Consider the following 25,292-nt stretch of genomic DNA (forward strand, 5'->3'; position numbering starts at 1 on the left):
AATATGATATATTCATATTGCGGCTACTATTGCTCTGTTGATGCTTCTGCACTATTGCTGCAACTACTGCAATAATGAGTCTGATCTCCCCAGATCCAGAAGTACTAGCCTCCATAAGGTTACTCCCTTTGAAACTAGACTCCATCTGAGCCTTGATCTCCTTATGGGAAATCTCTCAACTCCCTCCTGGCAACTCACACAGTCCTCCTGCACTGAAAACTGGGCTGCGAAGCTCTGCGCTAGGAATCTCCTGGCTGAAACTACACCTGCATCCTGCAACTGGGGAATTCACATTATCTGTGTCACTGCAACTGCCTTCCGGAAATTGGCTGCAACTAGTTATGCAACTATCATTTGAATGACTAACTACATCTGTTGACACTGTGATCCTCCTGCTTTTGATTATGTTGGGCTCCTATAGCAAGGATACTGATCCATGTGAGAAATCTACAGCAACTGGATCTAATTTGTTGCTCTTCCATGGATTATGCCCATCCGTGGCCATCTTAGCAAAAATGTTGAATTGCCTCCTCTCTCCTCTCCGCAGCACTAGACTGGCCTACACACTCCCTTCTGGAGCTTGTAGATCTACCCCTCTGTTGTTGCTCAGCTAGTGAGAATTCAGACTCCTTCACTAGAAGTCCTCTGAGGAAGAATTCCCTCAACCATGTCTCTCTCTTCCCTCTGACGTCTTTCTACAGCAACTCCCTGCAGAAAACTACATCCCACCAGAAAAATAAATAAAAAAATAAAAAACAAAAAAACAAAAAACAAAAAACAAAAAAAAAACAAAACCCCTCTTCATTGAAGCTCCTACTGCACTGCTCGCTTTGTCGTTGACAAATTTCGATCTGGAAATCTTACTCTCTGTCAACTCACTCAGAGAGATTTACCACGAAAATCTAGCCCTCCTGGCCTGAATTGCACAAACCCTCTGGGGATTCGAATTGCTGCCTCTGCAGGAATTTCGAATTCCCTTCTTCCTTCAACGTTGGGTCTTTTGGCTCGATTCTTCTTGCTTCACCTGCCCCTCTGATACCATATGAAAATTCCTAAACCCGGAATCCCTACTACAGTAAACTGATGTTACTTCTCCTACTTGTTTAATCCATGCAAGTTATTTTCGGTGTTCTATTGTAAATATCAAAGTAAATACAATTGCAACCTTCACTTAATTAAATTATATGGAAACAAGAAACTGAACAGGAAATAGATACAACACAATGACACCATTATTTTTGGACAAAAGTCCCTGGAAAAACCCAATGCGGGAAAATCAATGCAGCAACTCTAAGGGTTTTTATTATTATGCAGTAGTAAATCTAAGTACAGTTCGTTTGAAGCCCAACCGGTTATTTGATATAGAGAGAAACTAGACAAAACAATTAGTGAGATGATCTCACCCTGTCATTGGAAGAATCTGACCATGATCTCGCTGCAAGGAGGTTCTGCGTCCCTTCTGTGTCAGCTTCTGCATAGATTTGCGTCAATCCTACACAGTCTTTGTGTCACCTCTGCTGAGGACTGCATTGCTCTTTCTCTGGATCCTCTACTGCCCAAAAACTTTGATTTTCAGCCTTCTGGTCTCACACACCAACTCCCGGCTTCTAAAACTTGATTTCCTTAGCAGGAATTCGATCACCCTCTAGGCTTTGCATGGGCTAGCGTCAGCTTCTCTCTGGACGTCGTTCTGCCCTCTCTGCCTTATACTCTTCGGCCCAGGAAAACTTCCCTCTTCTGGATATTATATCTTCCCCTTACTACAAACGATCACTTCGAAATTCTTTCCGGTAGCTGCTCTGCTTCAAAAAATCGATCTTTTGATCTTCACTCAATGTGTTCTCCAAGTGCCCATCAAGCCTTCTCTTATAATCCTCTCATTGATCAATCAACAGCCCAAATTAGATTCTAATCAATGGCTAGGATCATATCGACTTGATCTCCGCCTTCTTCTAGAAGTTTCACCCACAGTTTAGATTAATACCCATTAATTATTTTAATTTCCTAAGTTTAGACTTAAGGACCCATTAAAAATAATTAATTATTTTAATAAAATTGTCTCTGTGTGGAATTTCCCAAAACGATTTCTGGGTATTGGAGAATGCATGTGTTTAAGCCTCCCTGCAAAATTTGAGACTTAGAGCACATCTAATGCTACCAGAAATCAACAACTTAGACAAAAGGAGGGAATTAAAATCTTAAAATTCAAAATTTTTCCGTCATTTTTGGACCATGATAATCTTTTAATTTCTCTCCAATATTTTGGACCACAATATATTTAAATTTAATTTTCCCTTCAAGATATTGGACCATGGTTAATGAGTTTTCTTTTGGCAACAATCGTTAAATGCTAACTCCTTCAACAAAACATCCTACTTCCAATAATGTGTTACCACGTCATCTCCCTTTGGGACTTTGAGCCACAAATTGGGTCTTCAACTTCAAACTGTCATATCTCTCAAACTGCGAAAGCTCACGTGGTGTTCCATGATGGATATGACCCATCCTCCTATGCCACAGCTCTCCCATATCTTTGCTACTATTGTTGCTACCCAATGCCTTTGGAGCTTCTAAATGCAACTTGTTGCTTCTCACTCCAATTTCTTGTGCCAACTTCCCATCCTGGTGTTTCAGATTCACCTTCCATCCTCAAAAGTATATATCATACCCCTTATCCTAAAGAGCAAAAACTGAAATCAAATTCATTCCCATACCTGGCACGTGCAACACATCTGTAATCTGGATATTCTTGCCTGACTCCCTCTAAAATGTGACTGTCCCTCTCCCAACTGGAGTACACTTGGACTTGTTTCCCATTTGTATCTGGAAGCCTATCTCCTTTGCTTTGTAGCTAGAGAAATACTCTCTAACCCCTATCATGTGACATGATGTACCACTATCAATGTACTAGACTTTTGTGGTAGTCAAGCTAGATAGGCAAGTTATGAGAGCGAACTCATCCTTGATTCTTGAAGACAGTTCATCAATGTCCGCTAAAGTTGTTGTCTGTCGCTTATTCTTCTTTTCACCCTTCTTTTTGTTTAGACATTGGCTGACATAGTGTCCCTGTTGATGATAGCCATAACACTTAATTTTACTCGTATCCTTCTTTTTCTTCTCTCCCTTGGAGTTAGACCCTTTGCTTGAGCCTTTCTTGGGTTTGCCCTTTCCTGCAAGAGCAACATTCTCGTCATCCTCACCCTTCTGGCCTTTACTGTTGCCTCCACTGACAAGGCTCAACCTAAGCTCTTCCTAAGTGAAATCGCTCCAAAGACGATCCCAGCCAAGCAGGTCTTGTCGTCCATTAATCACTTGGACAAAGACATCCCACTACTTTGAGAACCCATTCAATGCAGTTCTCACAAGCTCGTCATCATCTATTTTCTCTCCAACAACTGCTAACTCATCTTTGACTTGTTTGACCCTAGTGAGATAACTGACAACGCCTTCTCCCTTGTTCTGTCTAGTGTTTCGTAGCTTCTCTCTAAGGATCAATTTCTTTTTCACAGTTGCACTCTGGAACATATTCAAGATGGCATCCCACATCTTCTTACACATATCCAATTCTGCAATATGGGGAACAATATGATCTTTGACCCCATCTTAGATAATACACCTAGCTTTGGCATCCTCCTTGCAGTGGGTCACTAACTTCATTGGTTTTGTCGATGCAGCAACAACAGACATTGAATATTCCTTCAATCCATGCTCCTCTAGAAACACAAGGATCATGGCTTTCCAGATACCAAAGTTTGATGCACCACCAAGTCTATCTTGATCCCTCAAACCAACTAAAGCCATCTCTGAAACCCTCAAGCAATAAACCCCCACAGGTCTAAAGAGATCTGAAAATTGACATGTGTGAAAACCTTTGATCTCTCTTTCAAAACCCTCACACTCAGATAAACAATAACCTCAACGCTTCAGTGCTCGATATCATGTGAAACTTCTACTACCCAAAAGGTGCTATTAACCCAATGAATTATTATGATTACTTATACACAAAAAATTAATTTATCGGCTAAAAGTAATGAATAAAAACATAAATAGCACCATTAACCAAATAAAATTGCAGCAAAATACACGAGAAACCAATCACACAAATACGTTTGGACAAATGTCCCCATAAAAAACCCCAATGTGGGGAGAACCTCCCTATGAAACTCAAAAGTTGGAAGTCTCTCGGATGAAGAATAAACTCCGGAAAAATTCTTCCCAATCACAGCTATTGAAACCCTCTTGGTGTCTCATTGAAAACTTACCCAACTCAAATGATCTCCAATGTTGCCCATCAATTCCCTCTATAATCTCTCAATCACAAATGAATAGCCAAGATTAAAAGTTAAATTGATCCAATCAATGACCAATATCAACTTAGAAACTTTCTTGAGGCTTCTAGAGATAAATTGATCTTATCTCAAATAATGTCAATTAATTATCCACTTTTCTTAAGTTTTAACTTACGAAATATTTAAAAATCACCAATTGACTTAATTAAGACATTTTCCCTAGGTGGAACTTTACATGGGCTGAAAGATAATTAATTTTTTGTGTTCCTAGACTTAGTGACTCCTCTCAAGGTTAGAACACCTATTCGAGCTACAATATTTAACAATTATCACCAACAAACAAGAACTTAAGCGATCATTTCCTTCTACAAGATAAGCAAGTCAATAATAGTTATTTCCAGTAGACAAGCAATGCAGGGATCACTTCCCTACATGGAATGAGCACGTCAAAAATAGTTAGTTCTAGCAAGCAAGCAATTTAGTGATCACTTCCCTCAAGGGGATGAGCATCTCAAGGTTGAGTCCTGTCACTTCTATTCAAAATGTTCCTTACAACATTTCTATCAAATGGGTAGTTGATGAGCAATGTGATGGCAGCATTCTTTCACTAGATTATTGGGTCTGCTTTCATAATGAGTCGAATCATCACAATCCCAATCTCTTTTCTTCTAGCTATGAATAACAATACAATTAATTGTGTATGCCTACTCACTTTTATCCCTAACCTCTATTATTCATGTCTCTTTACAACACTCCCTTATCAAATGTACATATTGGGATCATATTACCCTAGATGATCAGCAATTCACTAGAGGCATTTATTTAGGAGTTGAGCAATTCTATGATGGTCAGCTCATCACAAACCCACTCTCTCTTCCTCCAGCTATGGTTAACCCTATGTTGAGATACATATGCCCACTCATTTTTCTCTATTGTACTTATGCCTCTTCTAAGTACTTATCAAATGGCTAGATCTATACAATGTGTTTTGTAGATGATGAGTAGTTTAGTGGTGGCATTTCCTCAAGAGTTGAGCAAGTCTATGATGATGGTTGGGTATTCATAAACCGATTCACTTGTATCTAAGTTGGGTCATCTCATACGCACTCTCCTTTATATTTCAACTATGTTGTATCTCAATGGGCATGCCCACACCTTTCATATTTTATCATTTTTCTTCATGTCCCCATGCTATGATTGGGTACCTATTGGAATGAGGTTAAAAACAAAAACGAAAATATTTTGGTTCTTTTTCATTTTTTCTTCATAAGGGGAAACTTTAAAGTTTAGTCCCTACCATGCATGCAAGGGATAGAGAAGCCCAACTAGTTACGCAACTTGTTGTCACTAATGTTGTTGGTATTTGGCTAGTTTTGTGCCAACAAGTGCCCAGTTTGAACTCCCCTAGGTTATGCACACTAGTCTACCCCAACGGGTTCACTGAGGATACCATCCACAAATGAGGGGAAGCATCCCTTTGGTTTCTTGTAAGGTTTCCCTTGGAAACAAAATGCAAGGAACAGAGAACAGTTATTGATTACAGAGCTACAACGTGACATTGATAAGAGGATGCAAGTGTGGCACAAAAGGGAACAAGCTTGAAGTTTTGAATTTAAACATGGTAACAAAATGGAGGATGAAGTGCACAAATAACTATGTAAGATGCAAAACAAGGGGAAAAAACAAGACTAGAAAAAACGTCCATGAGAAGCAAACTTAGAGAAAAAACCAAGAGACAAGAAAAAAAGAGAAGGAAACTAAAAAGCATTGGAAGTAAGTTACCAAGATTTGGATATGCCAATCTTTTAAAAATTCAACATCCAAATGCAGCAAGGAAACGACAAGTACAAACAATATAAATATATTTTTTTATAATTTTTAAAATAAATTTATATAAAAATTATAAATTTTATAATATATTCGTAATATGTAATAGTTATACTCGAGATCAACAATGTTTCGGCGCCTTAAAAGCTACAAGATAAAATAATTAATGTATTAGATATCAATTCAAACTATTACCACTCAAATGGTACATTAAAATGATGAAAGTTCCAACCCACACCATACAATTTGAGTTAAACCTCAACGAGCTACCTTGCCTCTTTAGGCTAGCTCTCCTCTAACTTCGAGGGTATCTCCCTTCAAGCTCACTAAGGCATAAACAATAAGAAGCAAGATGATATCACAAGTAAACCCACACCATACAATTTGGGTTAAACCTCGATAGGTCATCCACTATCACCTCAATGAGCTACCTTGCCTCTTTAGGTTGGCTCTCCTTTGACTTCGAGGGTATCTCCCTTCAAGCTCACTAGGGCATAAACAATAAGGGAGCAAGATGATATCACAAGTAACCCCAATGAATGAATTGGGTTTTTTGAAATAAAAAAGAAATAGTGGTAATGGAGGGATGTGAAGACAAATTCAAGAGTGATGGAGTCAAAGAAATGTTAAGGATGAGAGGATTTCAAAAAGAATGACCCTCCTTAAAGCAATTAGTCGAAATAATAGATTTGGGAGGAGAAATTAGTATCTAAGAATGAGTAGTTTTCGACCAATCAAGATAAACTGCAAGGTAGAGAACCCACTAGAGAGGATTCCTCAATGGATTGCCCTCAACCCGATAATTGACTATGGCATAAAATAAGTCAGGCATTTACTCAAGGAACCCCCTTGAGGGTTTGCCTACGAAGAGGCTAAATGACTACTTCACACCAACAAAGGGTACATAAAGACCTGTGTCTTTGGCACCCTCTTCCACGTGACCGTTGTTCCTCAATCGATTGATCTCACTGCACCTTGTGGTGTCCCTAAATCATTTACAATTTAAACCCCTTTAAAATGTTGTAGACAGAACCAAGAAAGAAAAGCCTACTATTTTGGAATATGCATCAAATAATAAACCCAAAACCCCAATGGCACCAAGAAAATTTTCATGAAATCCACGAGAGAGGAATTCTCCTACTATCCAACTATAATTACAAATGAGGGAGTCCTTCCTTTAAATAGAGGAGACAAGGAACATCCATCACAATAAAATAATAATTTTCAACCTAGTCTAATTTCTAAAACAAAAATATATTACATAAACTTTAAATAATAATAAAAAGTTACTTTGCCACACGTACACTAAAAAGTAATGGACCCCCACACAAGCATATAGGTACTCGTATGAACCCAACGTGACTTTGCAACCAGTCCCAATCCTCCACTTAATCACGTAAAGAAAACGGTCAAAACTCATTGGCTCAACAGCTTGGTGGGGGGGAGCCAAGTCTCTAGCTGTAAACTCGACCCTGCTCGAAATGTGCCACAACTAACTTTTGAGGAGATACAGCTCGCTTGGACCCACGACTCAGTAGAAAAAAGAAACCTCGCAGATACACGGCTAACTTGAACACCCCCTGAGAGAAGGGCTTTTGTGGCATACGTAGACGCCCACCTAGATAATTTTGCCCTTGGCATCGCAATACTCATTGCTAATCGGGGGGTAAATCCTGAGTGTTGTTGCTGGAGAGTCGCATACAGCGTGAGTGGGCCTAATGGTTAAGAGCATGTGTTTCCTCCTAAGAGGTCACAGGTTCAAAAACTAGAGGGGGTAGAGTATGTATGCTTCCGTAGACTTAGCAGTGAAATTGCATGGAGGTGGGTCCCTTGTCCCACAAACAAGGGGGTCTCATACACCAATTTGGTGTCTGGCTTGGTTGTGACCTTAAAATTGGATAATAATAATAATAATATAATACTATTTGCTACATTAGAATATAAAGCCTGAGGCGATAATTGAGAGCTCTGAACAGTTTGCGAGACTATCTCCGGCAAGGAAACTGTATTTGAGCACCAGAATATTAATCTTGGACCAATCCTAGTGTCTCTATGTGTGAATGTATTTCTTCTATTGTTCATTTATGTTCCGCTGCATTGATGATGATGGTATTGTTCTTTCTACATAATTGCATATGCTACTGAATAATGTTATGCTGATATGGGGTGAATGTAATGTGTTAATGAAGAAATGCAATTATTAAAGCAAAGAACAATATAGCCCTAAGAAAAATTAACAATTATTTCATATCATTGGCTACTAATATATTTTTACAACATATTATGCTCCATGTGAATAATATTCATAAAATGATCAACAATTATCTTAGGAGCCAACTGGCCTTAGTCTAGAGAGCTTCATCACATTAACATTGCATTTTGGAGAAACACGACTGCTAACAATTTTTCAACTTATTATTTAGTTAATTTTATTCAAATAAATTTGGTCCATTTTCTTTACTTCATAAAACATTAATTTCCCTTTTACATCTTTAAAAGAGAAGAGTTGATCTCCACTCCTTCAAGCTGCATCTTACCACTCAATGTGTGACGAAATAGAACCCACTATAACTCATCACTTTTCACAAGCATGAAGTAAAAACCTTTGAACTCAAATCCATGTCATACCAGTGTTGATAATATCGGTATCGGGAAAATATCGGCAAGGGTCCAGAAAATATCTTATCGGCAATATTGGCGAAAATATCGGCAAAATATCGACAAATATTGGCAAGCATAAAAAATGCATAATATATTCATTTTTTTCAGATTTTTAAACATATAAATCAATAACAACATGAAATAAACACATTGGCACATAAATATGAAGAAAACACTTATATATATGATGTCAAATAGAAATGATATATCAAAGGCGATACCAAATCCTATTGATCCTTGATAATTGTCCATTCAAGGACTCAAATGTGGAGAACCAATACAAAATAACATCACATATATAAAAGTATCTCATCATCATGAGTTACTTGTAGCATAACAAATAAAACTAGCAGCTATCTATCTACTGCCCTCTCCCTCTTTTACAGGAAAACATGATGGGTTGTTTGCCAAGCCTACCCCTAGTAGTAGAAGGCCCTGACCCTACCTGTGCACCTAATGTCAAATAATGAGTGCTAGGTATGGAGCTATGCTCTCCTATATCTATAGCAGATGGTGTTGATGCTGATGCTCCCGCAGTGTCCTCCTCCTCCTCCTCCTCTAAGTGCTGCTGCTCCTCTGACTCCGAGTCCGCCTCTTGCTGCCCCTACTCTAATGGATCATCTGCCACTGGCTCTAACCATGAAGGTGACTCCTCCAATATAGGCTCCTCTGACTCCACCCTCCACGGAGACAATACATCAATATTGTCTAAGGAAATGGCATCTGGATCCATTGGTGATTCTATTTGCCTCACTCGAAGTCGGATGTTCTAATGCACATACACCAAATCGTTGAGGCGTGCGAACTCCAACCTGTAAGAGTGTCAAAAAAAGTAATGAGTCTTGACTCTTGACTCTTGACACTTGAAGGTCATAAATTAAAAATTAAAAATTACAATAAGTGTAATTGCTCAACTGAAGGCTTGAGTTCAAAGTTATACATGTTGCGCTTTTTGGCGTGTATTTTCTCAAATACACTCCAATTGCGCTCACACCCTGAAGAGCTACATGTTTGACTCAAGATTCGTATAGCCAATTTTTGCAAATTTGGTGCCCTTGCACCATAGCTTCGCCACCAAATATCTACAACAAAATAATGAAATAAAAAATTCAAAAACTTAAAAGTTAAAACATAATTAAATTTAAAATTCTAATTTCTAATGAGTGATGACTTGTCACTTACGTGGCATGAAGAGGGTCCTTTCCCTAATAGCATCATCAAAGCCAAATAGGCCAACACAATCCCGATAAGACTGTATCTCGCGATTGATTTTGCTACGAAGCTCAGGATCAGGTACCATCCTCTGAATACAGGAATGGAGCCCTTCCATCACCTCGCCATCAAAATCAAAGTTGCATTTGTATGAAAATGCGGGGTTGAGGAAGAGTGTTGCTGCATGAATGGGTCGATGAAGCATTCCTATCCACCGACTATCGATCACATCCCATAACATCATCTACCTATCAAGGCCAGCAGAACCCTTGTCTGCATAATAGCAACGAATGGCCTCCTTGGCCCTATCCATGCCCTCATACAAATAAGGCATTGCAGGCTTCTCTCCATCCACCAATCTAAGAACCTTTACTATAGGTTCGCTAACTGCACATGCTTCTTCTACTCCATGCCAAAATGTCTCAGAGTACACGATTTTTGCAATGGCTTTCCCATCAGGTCTCCTGTTGTATCTACAATTACACCAATCATCAGACACAAACATTTGCTTCAACTCGAACTGACATCGAAGCAAAGACTGAAGAGTAATAAAGGTTGTGGCAAAATGTGTGATGGCAAGACGCCGCAACTCCTTGTTTCTAGTGAACCTCCTCATAAGGCTAAGAACAAAAGCATGGTTATAAATAAACTTGGGGATGCTCCTAGCCATATCAACTGCCTCCTTGATAAAGGAGAGTTTCCCCATATCCTCAAGCAACAAATCAAGACAATGCGCTGCACCACATTCTACACATAATTAGCTGCATTGTCTGTTATGACTTGCACCACATTCTACACACCAATCTCCGGAATGAACCCATCTAACAACTCACATATCGTTGCTACATCTTTGATATGTTCTGATGCATCCAACGATTTAATAAACATGGTACCTTTAGGACAATGTACCAAGAAATTTAGAAGGGTCCTACCCTTCCTATCTGTCCAACCATCAGACATCACTGTGCATCCAGTGACTTCCCATGTCTTTTTCAACTCCGCCAATCTAGAGTTGATGTCTTGTTTTTCTGCTTGAAGAATTGGCCCCTGCAACTCCTCATATGTGGCACTTTTGTACCCTGGGCCCACAACAGCAATAGCATCACACATTGGCTGCCAAAATGGATCGGTTTTTGTGATGCTGAGAGGTAAGTCGCTCCAAAAAATACACCTCCCCATGACTCTATCTGCTTCTTGCTTCTCCTTATTTTTAACAAGCGATTTTATGCCAGGTTGTGCTCCAGCTCTTGTTCGTGGAACAAAAAATGATGACCTCGCACTCACACTAGCAGTAGCATGTGATGGTGTGCCAGTTGTGGAGCCCCTCCCACTAGGGCCACTAGGCCCACTACCCTCAACACCAAAATCAGGAGAAGATATCTCGAAAGATCTACCTGCACATTCAGCTTTGTTTCTTTCCGCCTCTTCCTTCTTTTTGTCCTTTTCTTCAATTGCCTCAAGAGCTTTTTGTATAAGCTCCGGACTAGAAACTGTACAAACCCCAACATCATGTCCACTGAGTCTAGCAAGATGGTATTTCAGTCGTGTAATCCCACCTGTCATCTTGGTCCCACACAATTTGCATGTAAGATATGCACGATTTGTCCCACCATCAGGGCTCCCATACTCCCAAAATGGGTCCAAGGCTTTTGGCATATTTGTATTTTGTAGTGGGCTAACTCAAAAGGAAACCTAGAGCACCAAAAAAAAATTGGAATTAGTAACTTAATAAGTAATACAAAATTACAAATAAGTTAATAACCACATCATTTTACAAAACAGTTTTAACTTTTTTTGCTACATTATTTGCAAATTTGCAATTTTGCAATGGGCATGAAAAATTTAAAAAAGAGCAGACTTAAAAGTTAAGAGGGCAGTGAGCTTGTATCATGCAATAATTGCCACTTTAACCAAAGATGCCAAGCAATGAAAGAGCCTAACAATGCAAAATTGCAAATGATATGCCAAGGAAATGAGGTGAATGCAAAATTGCAAATGATATGCCAAGGAAATGAGGAAATGAGGTGACTGTTACTTAATTAATAATTAATTATTATACCACTGCTGTAGGTGCATTATTAGACCTCGGTATTCAACGGTTTCAACCTCCTAGCAGTGACCTCTTTTGTATTTGTATTACCTTGACAGTGATATGAACCTGATGATGACTTGTCACTTGACAATGATACAGGCCTGATATAGATGTGACACATCACAGTGAGCTTGACTCTCCTGACAACAATGATCCTCTAAGTAACTCGATGATGATGTATGGCCATAATAGTGGCATGGAGAGTTTCTTAAGTTAATAGTTCCAATCTGATGTGAAATAGAAATGGATTTTCAATCTGTTTTAGTGAGATGAAGATCAGCCATTTACTTCAATTATTATTCAAAATGCACTTCAACAAGAAGGTAAAAAAATTGTCATGTGAAGGAATTGTCTAACTGTTCTATTTTTTGGACCTATTTTGGTCATGATTTTACTGATTTTGGTCATATATGGATCAAAAAATTAGAACAGGTAAACTAGTTCGTTACTTAATTATCCACTGTCCAGTATTTTCATTCCATTCTAATCTACTGTGAAGCTGTTTCTTTTTCTCTAGGAATAGGATAGCCTTCCCTTCCATCACCAATTGAAGAATCTTAACAGTGGTAATAATTTGAAATTTTGACACTAACAGTGATCTATGATGGCAGCAATGAAAACATAGTGACAAACCTTGATGACTTGTGCAATCTTTTGAAACAGATGTAGCAATTAATGTTTGGAATATATGTTTGTTCTGAGCAGTGAGAATCACTATGTTTTGCAAAGAGTTTCAATGCATCTCTCTCCTACACAGTGCACACTATGGTGATAAATTTAAAACCCTTGCATTTTGAAATGGAAAACAAAAACCAAGCAAAATGATTGTAGGGAAGAATGAGATGTCTCACTGTTCTTGGCACTTGCAGCTTAGAGAAATCTTCGTTCTTGGTGGCAAATTGGCAATAATGGCTATGGATTCGTTCAAACCCTCCTTGGCAGCAACCACATTCCTTCTCCAGCGCTCAGAAAAACAAAATGACATGAAAAAAACCAAAAATCGAATTTTATAGGCCGCGCGGAAAGATTTCGCTGTCACCGGGCGATATTTTACGTCGTCGCGCGATATTTTCCGAAATATCGGCGATATATCGGAAATCGCGCGATATTTTCAAAACCATAAAATATCGCGATATTTGGTCGGCGATATATCGGCTCGCCGAAAATATCGCGATATTTCCGAATATCGCCGATATCTCGGCGATATTATCAACACTGTGTCATACCCAAGACCATGTATGTCCATCCGGATGATATTGTCATTAAACCTATATTGCCTTCTATTCAACAAGCTAATGCTACAAAGCTGAATTCTCTTGTTCTTTATTAATATCATTGTACTCAAGAGTCCCATTGACCTACTTTTATGGTCATTTATTGGACATTAATATAATTATCTGCTTTTATCTGGTATATTTTAATCTTATGTGGGTTACAAAACAATCAGGAGTAGTCGTAAGATTGAGATTGAGAAAGATTGTAAATTAAATTGGCATTAAATAAATCAAAACCAACGAAAGAACAAATAAACCTACAGTTATTAAATTTCAAATTTTACCTTCAAATAATCAAACATAATAGGGAAATTGATTTCAGTCTCATTTGCTCGTATACGTGGAGTGATGAGAGAAGAAAGTGCATCCAAAGCTGCTCCATATGATGAGGATGAAGAACTTGTATTTGATGTTTCAATTACAGCTGCAGCGCATTGATTATAATACATCAGCAATCACTTGTGAAATTTCATTCATGGTCTTCACGGCTAAAACAACAATAGAACTCAATACACTTCAATTTTTTAAAATATGAGAAAACACTAGCATCTATATGACATCTGATTGCGTACTAACTTCTTCTCAGAACAATCAGATTAACTCTAGAACAACCCACAATGATGTTTTAAAGAATTAATCAAAATATAAAGATTGAAGAGAAAGAAAAGAGATAAATTTTTGCCCTCAAATGCAAAATGGAGAACTTTGATTAAGTAGTCAATTTTGCAGGGCTGGATTTTTCTATTTATTCATCCATTGACAAAATTTAACTTTTAGTGGTGGCCTTAGTCGTGGTCTTTTCCATTAGTGCACTTTCATTACATAATATAAGATAACGTAACAACGTAATTTTATTAATGCCAAATGAATGACCAAAATAAGTAGCTCAATGGGACTCAAGTGCACGTTCAATGTAAGAACATAGTGTGAATGCAAAAGCAGCTCCAATTGCTACTAGATCAAAAGCAAGAAAATAACAATAGCTAGCTAAAATAATTATAGAATATTCAGAAACAAAACCATGACAACTATAAAGGATGTCAAGGAAAACTAGAACTAGAATTTGAGGCTGAATGATGGGAGAGAGAAGGCGGCTTCTCAAGCAAACCATAAATCACTAGAAAGAGGTTGACTCACTTTTTGATAATGACATTTGGAGAATGCCTCAGCCTAAGGGGGACTGAATGTGTAGTCCTAGGAGGAACACTAAATTGAGGATGACCATCACATCTAACATTGGAGGCCGGGCGTAAGAATCTCTGAATGCAACATGAGGTGCTCTACCAAACCTAGAGTAGTACTCTGTGCAAAGAGAGTTCAGATATGGGATCTCCTAGAAATGCTTTGTCCATCAATATGGTGGTCTCCATCTTAGGGTTTGTCATGGAAGCTTCTTAGAGGTCTCGAGTAAGCCAAACAACTCCAGAATCAATAGGAAACCCGAGGTCTCACTCATCTCATATTTTGTGGTGGCATGGGTCTTTCCCTATCATTTACTGCCCCAACAAGGAAACAGTGAGAAAGACCTTATCCTCCTAATGGGCCCTGGCTCAGAAAGTCCAAATAGGAACCATGATCTATGTTCAAGAATACCCTAATGAAAAGAGCTAGGCATCTTTAGTATGGATAATGAAAGAACAAGGAGAGGGAGCTACCTGAATCCTAGTAATAGGATCCTTCTTCTTCAGGTTAATATGATGAACATTTCTTCAAGTTAAAATGATGAACATTTCTGAGAGCTTGCTCTCCAAGATTGTATGGGACTTGACCGGTTTCCAATTTATCTAATGAAAAAGCTACCCATTCTGTTTAAAAAAAAAAAATAACTATGACCTTAAACCTCTTCAGAGGCATGATTCATTAAGGCCTTTTTTTGTTTTACTGCATAAAAGAGTTTTGTGCCTGTGTTTCAACTCTTCAGTCATCATCAAACAAACTATAGAATGAAAGACACGTTAGAAACATTGAGAAAGGGCTTCTATATAAAGTATTCATAAATAGGGAAGTATATCAAGGACGGTGACTAATAATGCCTTCGGAAAGTATTAAAGTTAAGAAAATGATGAAGAAAAAAAAGCTAAAAAATGTTAAAAAATGCATGTTGCCATAAAGTAATTTAACGTATTGACTTTATAACTTAACAAGCCATCTTCTAAAGATACTCAACTGACTTCTTTCACCCTGAAGATACTCAATTGACTTCACACTAACCCCCCCCCCCATCCGGCCGCCCTCCTCCCCTCAAATGCATATGGAAAAGGACAAATGCTGTGCCATGCAAATGCCATATCGGACCTAGCCCCACGCGGGATAATGGCAGCAGTACAGTAGATCTGCTCCTGCCCTGTGGATGACCATTATACATAGGAACGTGTTGTGCAGAGTTGTGCCGGAGGAATCTGAATATGACGCGACGTCTCCCTAGACATAGCACCCCCTAGTTGGATACTACCACAGGTTAGACTCCGTTCATCTTCCTCTCCGCGACCCGATCTCTGCCCTCCTCACCCTATCCATGTTAGCATCCTAACACAAAATTGGCCTTATTTATTTGTTTGATACAAAGCTGGCCTTATTTTTTTTGTTTATTCACTCATTTCCGTTATCTCTTCTTTAGTTGGAAGGACACAGAAGTCTTCCAGTGTCATGACAAGAATGTAAACTCATTGCAACAGATGGAAGGTAGAGAAAGGGAAAGTGAGAACCGTGTCCATTATGTGATCTATTTAAATGTCCAATTAAATGTGAAGAAACAACTAAATGTCAAAAATTTTGAAAGAATCCATAATAAAAGCAAAGGCAAGAAATTCGAAAACTTACTGTTCGGCTCCTCGTCTGTGTACCTGGGAACCAAATCATCAACCACGACTTTCCATTAGTTTAAATAATGTAGAAAAACACAAAAAAATAAAAATAAATTCTGAGATAAAGCCTTAAACATTGATTTAATTCTTGCTACGAACCCCAATTTCCTGCACTATGATTCAGTCACTAACACGACAGATATTAAGTATTGAATCTAAATCAAATATAGCCAAGCACATATATGGTTCACATGTAAAATAAATTTCAAGAAAACGCAACTTACTGGACAGAATGCGAGGGACTCCCTGACTTGTCCATGGTCCCGATTCGACGCAGAGGTGAATGGCAAGAAGAGAGAATCCGAAGAACAGCAGCTACCTTGGCAAATATAGTCAATATAGTATAACCTTCGTCTGATGTAAGCCACAAAGAAGCAGGAGCAGCCAATATGTGAGGAATGTCTCGATCAGGAGACACAATCAAAATCTCTCGTGGAGGCTTTTTATTTTAAATGAGAAAGGACAATATGTTCGAAATGCATCGAATCTCTCGAACAGGCCTTGAAAGCGATTTTGGAATATTTCGTCGAATATTTAATTAAAAATATATATATATATATAATTAAAAATATATAATTAATATTATATATTTCGTCGAATATATAATTATAAATATATATATATATATATATTATTAATTATTATTTAATATTAAATGTAAATTATTATAACCTAATTTAAATTATGTAATATAAATTAATTATTTAATAAAAATATTTATCATTAATTATTTAATAAAAATATTTATTTGATAATAGTAGTAATATTAATGAATAATAATAATTTTAAAAATATTTATTTGATAATAGTAGTAATATTGATAAATAATAATAATTTTAATAACAATAATTATTTTTTAATGTGGTTGACCATGCTTTATCATGATTGATTTTCATATCAAAACAATCTTTGTCATTATACGATGTTGGACTATGGTTGATTTTCATTTTGACAATTATTGTCACAATGCGACATTCGACCATGGTTATTAACCATGGTTGACCATTATTGATATTATAAACCCAAGGGAATAATAAGCTTAATGGATTGATATTATAAACCCAAGGGATTAATACTAAAATCTCAAGGGATTATGAACCCAAGGGAATAATATTAAATCCAAGAGACTAATATTATGAACCCAAGGGAATAATATTAAATCCAAAAGACTAATATTATAAATCCTAATATGAATATTATAAACACTAAAATAAACATGGTTGACCATGGTTGATTTTTATATTGAGGCAATCCTTGTCACAATATGATGTTTGAACCATGGTTGACCGTGCTTAACCATGGTTGATTTTCATATCAAGACAATCTTTGTCACAATGCGACATTCGACCATGGTTGACCATGTTTGATTTTATAAAACATGGTTGACCATGGTTGACCATGGTAACCATGATTATCATATTATGACAATCTTTGTCATAATGCGACATTGGACCATGGTTGAGACAATGATTGATTTTCATATTCAAACAATCTTTGTCACAATGCAACGTTGCAAAATGCTTGACCATCATTAACCATGGTTGACCACAATTGATTTTATAAAATATGGTTGACCATGATTGAGCATGATCAAGCATTAGATTAATTTACTTTTCTTTTATAAACAAAAATGCTTTAACCACTAAAGTAATTACCTAAGGTTTAAGGGCTATTAGGCAACTTCTTGCATACCGAGACACTTAGGCTTGTGTAAAAGTACCTACATGAGTTAAAAATATCAACACTCCCTCTTAGCAAGGGAGATACTTATACCACCTAGAACTATCTTTGATCCTAAAACAATGTCCCACACCACATCCACTACCATGGTTACTCCCTCTTAACTGGAAGCCTTCCCTATCGCTTGGTTTAGAATCTTCCTCGAAATCCCACTCCTTTTGCACTTGCTCATAGAAGCCTCTTGCTCTTGAACATCCTATGAATTTGTTTCATATTGTGAGACCTTCTTGATATACTTGGAAGGATTTGTTGACTAGTCCTCCCCACCTAAAACTAAAGGCTAACTTCTTCTACTATGCTCAACCTTCAAAGCTTCCCAATCCTTGTTCTTTGTCACTATCCTGCTGCTTGCTATTGATTATTGTGATATGAACAAAGCCATCATTAGAAATAGGTATCCACTAACTAAGAATTAAGGAGGAGAATATACCAAAGACGACGTTTAGAACAAGGCCTAATCTTTATGAAGTTATTGTAGTACCATTTGGGTTGACCTATTCCCCAACAACATTTATGAACTTAAGGAATAGTATGTTTGTAAATATTTGAATTGTTTTGTTCAATTATTCTTAGATGACATCCTGGGTTACTAGTGAATTGAGCAAAAACATCAATAGCATCTAAGGCTAGTGTTTCAATGTCATAGAGAACACAAGTTGTATGGAAAATTTTCTAAATGGTTCTTATTCCATAAATAAATCCAATATTTAAGGCATCACATTAATGGTGAAGGTATTGCAGTTAATCATAGTACAATCAACACTCTAATTGAGTGGCCCACTCCTCAAAATGCTAAAGAAGTACTCAACTTTATGGGACTAGCAATTTGCTATAAAAAAAAAAAAAAAAAAACTTATGGAAGGATTATGTCGAATTGTTTATCCCATCACAATCCTACAAAAGAAAGGTGTCTAATTTGAATCAACAAATGAATTTGCAGAAGCATTTCTTGAACAAAAATGATGATTGACAACTGCCCCATTATTAAGAGTGCTTAACATGGATAAGGATTTTTATCTATGTGTGGACACATTAGGGCAATGTCTAGGTGTTTTTTTTACGCAAGATGGAAGAGTTATTGCTTGTGCTTCACATAAACTTAGAGACCATTAAATTAATTATGCCACTCATGATCTTGAACTAGTTGTATTTGTGATGGCTCTGAAGTTGTGGAGGCATTATCTAATGGGATGTCAGTTTGAATTAAAATCTAATCACAAAGGCCTTGAGCACATTTTCACCCAAAAGGGCCTTAATGCCTAACAATGACAATGGAGTGAGTCATTTAGTGTATATGATTTTAGGGTGTCCTTCATTAAAAGAAAGGAAAATAAGGTTTCAAATGCATTAAGATCCATAATTTATCTAGTACTATTAGTGACAACTAACTTAATAGAAAAAATATTAAGCTACCTTACAAAAGAATGGCAATATCAACATTTAAAATTGACCTTGCTAGAGGGAATACTAGTGAAATATGAATGGAATGGGTATACAATAGAGAATTATGGGTTGTTATGGGTTATGGGTAGGATATATGTTGGAGAGAATGAAGATCTTAAGAGAATTATAATGAAGGAATCCTATAGAGCACCTTATTCTACACAACAAAGAGTAAAGAAAAAGCATGTTGACCTCAAAAGGTTATTTTTTGTGGCAAGGGTGAAAAAAGATATAAAATATTTTGTATCTTTCTATTTAGAATGTCAATAGGTTAAGGTAGAGCACCACCACCGTGTAGGTCTACTATAGCCCCATGGCATATCAAAAACTAAATGGGAAGTTATTTCGGAGGATATTTTTGTGGGCTTACATATGACCTCCTAGAGACATGATTGCATCATGGTAATCATTGACAAGATAACGAAAAGTGCCCACTTCTTTCCAATTAAGAGCACCTTTGATGCACCAGGCATTGCTCAAATTTTCCTAATTACATGGATTTCCTTGAAAAACCATATCATAAAGAGATTCATGGCTCACTTATAGGTTTTCAGCAAAACCTCCTAAATTCCATTGGTACTCAACTTAACTTTTGTATTTCTTATGATCCAAAAATTGATGGACAAACAAAGAGAGTTAACCAAATATTGGAGGATATGTTGAGAATAAATGTTATGTACCAACCAAACTAGTGGGATAAATATCTTCACTTAGTAGAATTTTCATACAACAATAGCTACCATAGTTCCATGCAGGGAACCACGTATGAAGTCCTATATGGAATGCCTTATTGTACACCTTTAAGTTGGGACTATTTAGAGGATTGGGTCATTTTTGGACTTGACATGCTTCAACAAATGTAAGAAAAAATGGTTACCTTCAAGAGGTTTAAGGAAGTTAGAGACCAACCAAAAAGTTATGCAGATGCTAAGAGAATTTATAGAAGTTACAAGACACAAGACAAAGATTTTGTTAGTGTCAAACCCTCTAAGAGTTCCTTTATATTTGGTAAAGAAACAAACTTATCTCCTAGGTTTGTTGAATCATTCAAGATCCTCAAGAGGATTGGACCAAGTTCTTATAAGATTGAGTTTCCATCCCATATAAGAAAGACGCACATTGTATTTCATGTTTTTGTACTTAAGAATTATGTACCTAATCCATCCCATGTGCTAAAATTTTATGGATTGCAAGTATTTGAGGAGGGGTCCCTTCAATTTGAACCATTCTCTATACTAAACCACAGGTTTTGTTGGCTCAAGAAATGATAAATTAAACAAGTCAAGGTTTAATGGTACTAGTATAGCCTAGGGTTAGCTACCTAGGAGGATGTAAAACTATGCATTGGGACTTTCCCTATCTGTTTGATTAGGCTATGTTATGAGTTAGCCTGGACCAAGTAATTCAGCATACACCAATGCATATCTAGATGGGAGATTTGATGATTATTTCCTTTAAATCATGGCTAGTTGTTAATTAAGATAAATATTATATGTTGATGTGATTTTTATACATATAATAATGGTGTCTTAAGGGCACGGAAGACATTTCCATATGATGTAATGTTAACAAATTCTTTTATTTATGTAGATGCAATGCTTTATTCTTATAAAAGATATGTTTCATAATATGATGTCACGTGATAATTACCTTAAGAACTAAAGTTTCAAGGTTTATCGTTGGGTGGAAAGTTTTCCCACACATATTTGTTGTGGTCAATAGGATCAAGTCTGAAACACTTCTGTCGTTACCCTAGGGTAAACACACAGTAATGTGGCACTTTGGGTACATTGTGTCCCTTAGGTGTGCGGCACTAGCGTGTTTTGTAACCAACTAATACTAGCATGGTGATACTTCACCCGAACTATGCCTCACAATACAGAAGGTTTTGAAGTTGCTCTAACTTAATGTTATTTAATGGAATTATCATAAGATCACTGTAGAACCAATATAATGTATGTCACTTTAACATCTCCATTAATAACACTTAAACCTACAGTCATCAACCATGAAACCACAATGTCCATTACACAACACGTAATATACAAGATGGACAATTTTTATATGAAATTGCCCTCTAGCTTTATAAATTTATTGCAACAGTGAAATTACCAAATTATAGGTTGTAACAACCCTCTGGCATGAACCACTCTACATACAATGAAAAATCACCAAATTTTGGTTCAATTCACAAAAATCACCAAAATTCACTTTGGTTGAGAGAATCACCAATTTGAAACCATGACCCAAAATCACCAAATTTTATTATGGAAAAACGCAAAATTTTGTTCCAACGAAATGACTCCAAACCAACTTGTGTGGTTTATCTTTCCATAGACTTTCTTGAGCTCCCAATCATAGTTGGAAGTCTACATGAATGACATGTTCCATTTCGTGCTTTCCCTACTCCATTTTACACTCCAACTAAATAGTCTCGTCTCAGCTTATTTACAATGTGCAATGGGTGGTTAGCAAACTGAGCATCAGTTCTATTTGTGCTCATTCATCTCCACTCATCTTATCTCCTTGTTGGAAACTTGAATTTACTGATGGGGGGGTAAATCAGTATAGTGCATTCATGGTCATCAATTATTAATTTTTATGTTTATTTTCAGTAGTTATATGAACTATTAGAGAAGTAGTAGTACATCATATGAATAACAAATCTAACATATAAAAAACATTAAACCACAACATGAGAAACAACACATAAGCGCAGCGCATGTAGACACCAGATATAAGTGGAAATCCATAAAGGGAAAAACCGTGAATTTTGTTGTTGTGATGTAAATGCAAGCACCCACTCCCTTTTCCCATTAGCTTTTGTAGGCACCCACCTATAGGAGGATTCAACCTCTCATCTATTTTGAAAGATACAACTCGTTGGAAGTACCCACTCCCATTTTGTACATTAATTTTTGTAGGATCCTACCCATAAGAGGCTTCAACCTTGCTTTTCTTCTGCAAGTACAACTTGTTGTAAGCACCCACTTCCACTATGAGCTCCAACGTGTTCTTTTTCAGGCTAGTACTCGAAAGGAGACACCAATCCCTGATACATGAAAGTTTTAATATGTTAGCTTACTTGGTCTTTAATTACAAATACCTCCATCTCTGTCTTTGTTTTGTACTATGTTTCCTCTTCCTCAATTCTGCTTCACATTTGCTCCTCTTCCTCTTCCTCTTCCTCAATTCTGCTTCACATTTTCTCCTCTTCCTCTTCCTCTTCCTCTCTTTACCAAACAATCCAAGAACTAGATCTCACAACAACTCAATCAACTCACTACTATGCATTCCAAAATCTATGTTTATATAACTAGTTGCTTGTTTGTATTCTAATGCATTCTCTTTGTATTTCACATATTCGTTTCACATTCTTCCAGATTTTGAATATCGAAACAAAGTTAATGATCCTCCAAATAATATTAGAAGATTAACATCAACCAAATCCAATGATTACATAAACCATGGCCCAAAGTTTTCCTTTTTCATGCTACAAGACACGAATGTGGGTTCCCAACTAATAATCTTGGTTGTGGACACCAACTATTGTCTATAAATCTGGGCTACAAAAAACTGCAAATGCATATTGTTGAGCTTTAATCTGCATCCATTCTCTAAATGAGGGGAAAAAAAATAAAAATAAATCATTAATATTTGCAACCATTTACATCACAACATCTTCGAGCACTTCTACAAAGTTGACCTCCACAACATATCGTGGTGCTCAGCAACACACTCTATCAACATCATCATACTCATAATATAAGCATAATCAACTCAACAGCATTATACAAATAACTTCTGATAATTAAGCAATGCATCATCAACATACTCTATCCATCTCTAATACTGCCAATAAATCAACAACCTTAGCAGCAACCAAACACTCCAATAATTTGAAAAGCAACATATTTTCTCACAACTTTACATTATCAGACAAGGAACCTCACTCAGCCAATACATAGGAGCAATAGCAACAATACAAACTTAGCCATGTATCTCAAGACACACTAGCAACAACACATAACATCAACATACTCATATCAAACTCATATTCATATGACAGTGACTATGGTATCTAGCCATTGTTCTAATACTAAATAACTTTCACATAAACCTTCAACACCTTTTGCCATCAATGATGACTTTTCCAACAATCTCCCCCTTTGGCATTGGTGGCAACACTAGTTTGATCCTCCTTATTTCTCCATCATTTCTCCTTACCTCCCCCTTTGACATTAATGGCAAGGGGTTCAGTTCATAAAGAAACTTAATAAAACTCCTTGAGAGCACCAAATAGTTATTATTATCTCTGCATCTAGAACAAACTTCCCTTTTCACCCCTTCTGAGATCTTAGGGAATATCTTGAAGGAACGTAACAATGCTTTATAAATATGTATAGAAAGGAAATTCTTCTTTGCCTTATTTTGGCAATGGAGCATGTGGAGATTAAAATACTGATCAACCTCTTCAATATATTTGGTGAAGAATTGAACAATTGGTTTACTCTCATATAATAATTCCCAAGACTTAGTAGAATAGCTTATAATCTAAATTGGAATTGCTTACCAATAGACATCGAAGTATTAGACATCAGGTAAAATGTATGGATTGAGGAAATGTCAAATTGTTGTCTAATAATTATATTAAGTTGAGGATTGATTGTTGTAGCCTCAACCAACTCTAGTTATTAACTGGATTATATCTAGTAAGAGGCTTCATGTACAACCATGCCCAATCCTTATTTCTTTTAAGGCTTTATACAAAGCTTAAATAACAAACAATCTGGAATCAACATGGATCTTGTCAAAATGAATACAAACACATTTTAATTAGAATTGTTGTTTTGGAAGGTTGAGTATTGTATGTCTCCATCAATGTTGAGTATTGTATGTCTCCATCACACATTGAGGAAACCTTACTTCTACACATACCAACTCTATTAGGACTAATACGTTTTCTTTTCTTTCATATCACTAACCACGATGAAACCAAACCAAAACAAATAGATAGTATGATGTTACATTATTGGAGAATCGTGATTAAACAAGAGAGTACACAGGGTCCATCTCCCTGACCATAAACAACGTCTCTCTGTCCATGACCCAAGGGAGGGATCCCTATCTCAATCCCCAGCTATATAGTCTCTCAGTAAAATACAATGACTTGAGGGAGGGGACTCAAAAATAAGTTTCCAGGACCAATCCATTGGTCTCTCAGTCAAACACGGTGACTTAATGGATCGCTTTAAGCCTCAAAACCAAAAACCAAACTCCCCAACCATATTGGTTTCTCAATCAACGACCCAAGGGAGTATCCAAGACAATCTTCCCAACAATATGGTCTCTTAGCTAAGCCCAAGGAATATTGTTAATCGCATGATTCTATCCAATCAATGCACCCTCTCACCCAAAGAGGTATTCTCAACAACTCCAAGTTGTTCTATGAAATAAGCAAACTTCATCTGAGACAATGGTTTCGTCAAAACATCAACAACATGTTGATTAGTAGGCACATACTCGAGCCTCACAACTCCTCTCTAGACAATATTCCAGATGTAATGGTACTTGATCTCAATGTGCTTCAATCTGCCATGAAAAACCAGGTTCTCAAAGTGCTTTACACAACATTGATTATCACAATATACAATGGTCAATTCCAGCACCAGATCAAACAAACAAGCAAACAAATTTTGAAGCCACACATCTTCACAACAGGATAAACAGACAACAATATACTCAACTTCAGTTGTACTAAGAGCAACAAAAGTTTGCTTCTTACTAGACCATGAAATCATATCAGAGCCCAAGCTAAAACAAAATCCATAGGTTCTTTTAACATCAGTAAAACCACGCAGTTGCCATTTTCCATTAGAAACATATAGGC

At 36.9% G+C, this 25,292-nt stretch overlaps 1 protein-coding gene across 1 annotated transcript in view; it reads right to left on the bottom strand.

Moving 5' to 3' along the window:
* The window catches only part of LOC149139996 (folylpolyglutamate synthase-like), a 237,692-nt gene extending 221,048 nt beyond the window's left edge, over nt 1-16,644 (bottom strand). The window contains exons 1-3 of the mRNA XM_089447929.1: nt 16,444-16,644; nt 16,176-16,198; nt 13,640-13,779 (exon numbers count right to left, since the gene is read on the bottom strand). Coding sequence (XP_089304055.1) covers nt 13,640-13,779; nt 16,176-16,198; nt 16,444-16,478 — 198 coding nt within the window. The 5' untranslated portion in view covers nt 16,479-16,644. The remainder of the gene's footprint in view (nt 1-13,639; nt 13,780-16,175; nt 16,199-16,443) is intronic.
* Between the last annotated feature and the right edge of the window lie 8,648 nt (nt 16,645-25,292).

The sequence above is a fragment of the Pinus tabuliformis genome, chromosome X (genome assembly GCF_031772625.1).
Source record: "Pinus tabuliformis cultivar Carrire ecotype Pingquan chromosome X, CPIR1, whole genome shotgun sequence".
NCBI lineage: Eukaryota > Viridiplantae > Streptophyta > Pinopsida > Pinales > Pinaceae > Pinus > Pinus tabuliformis.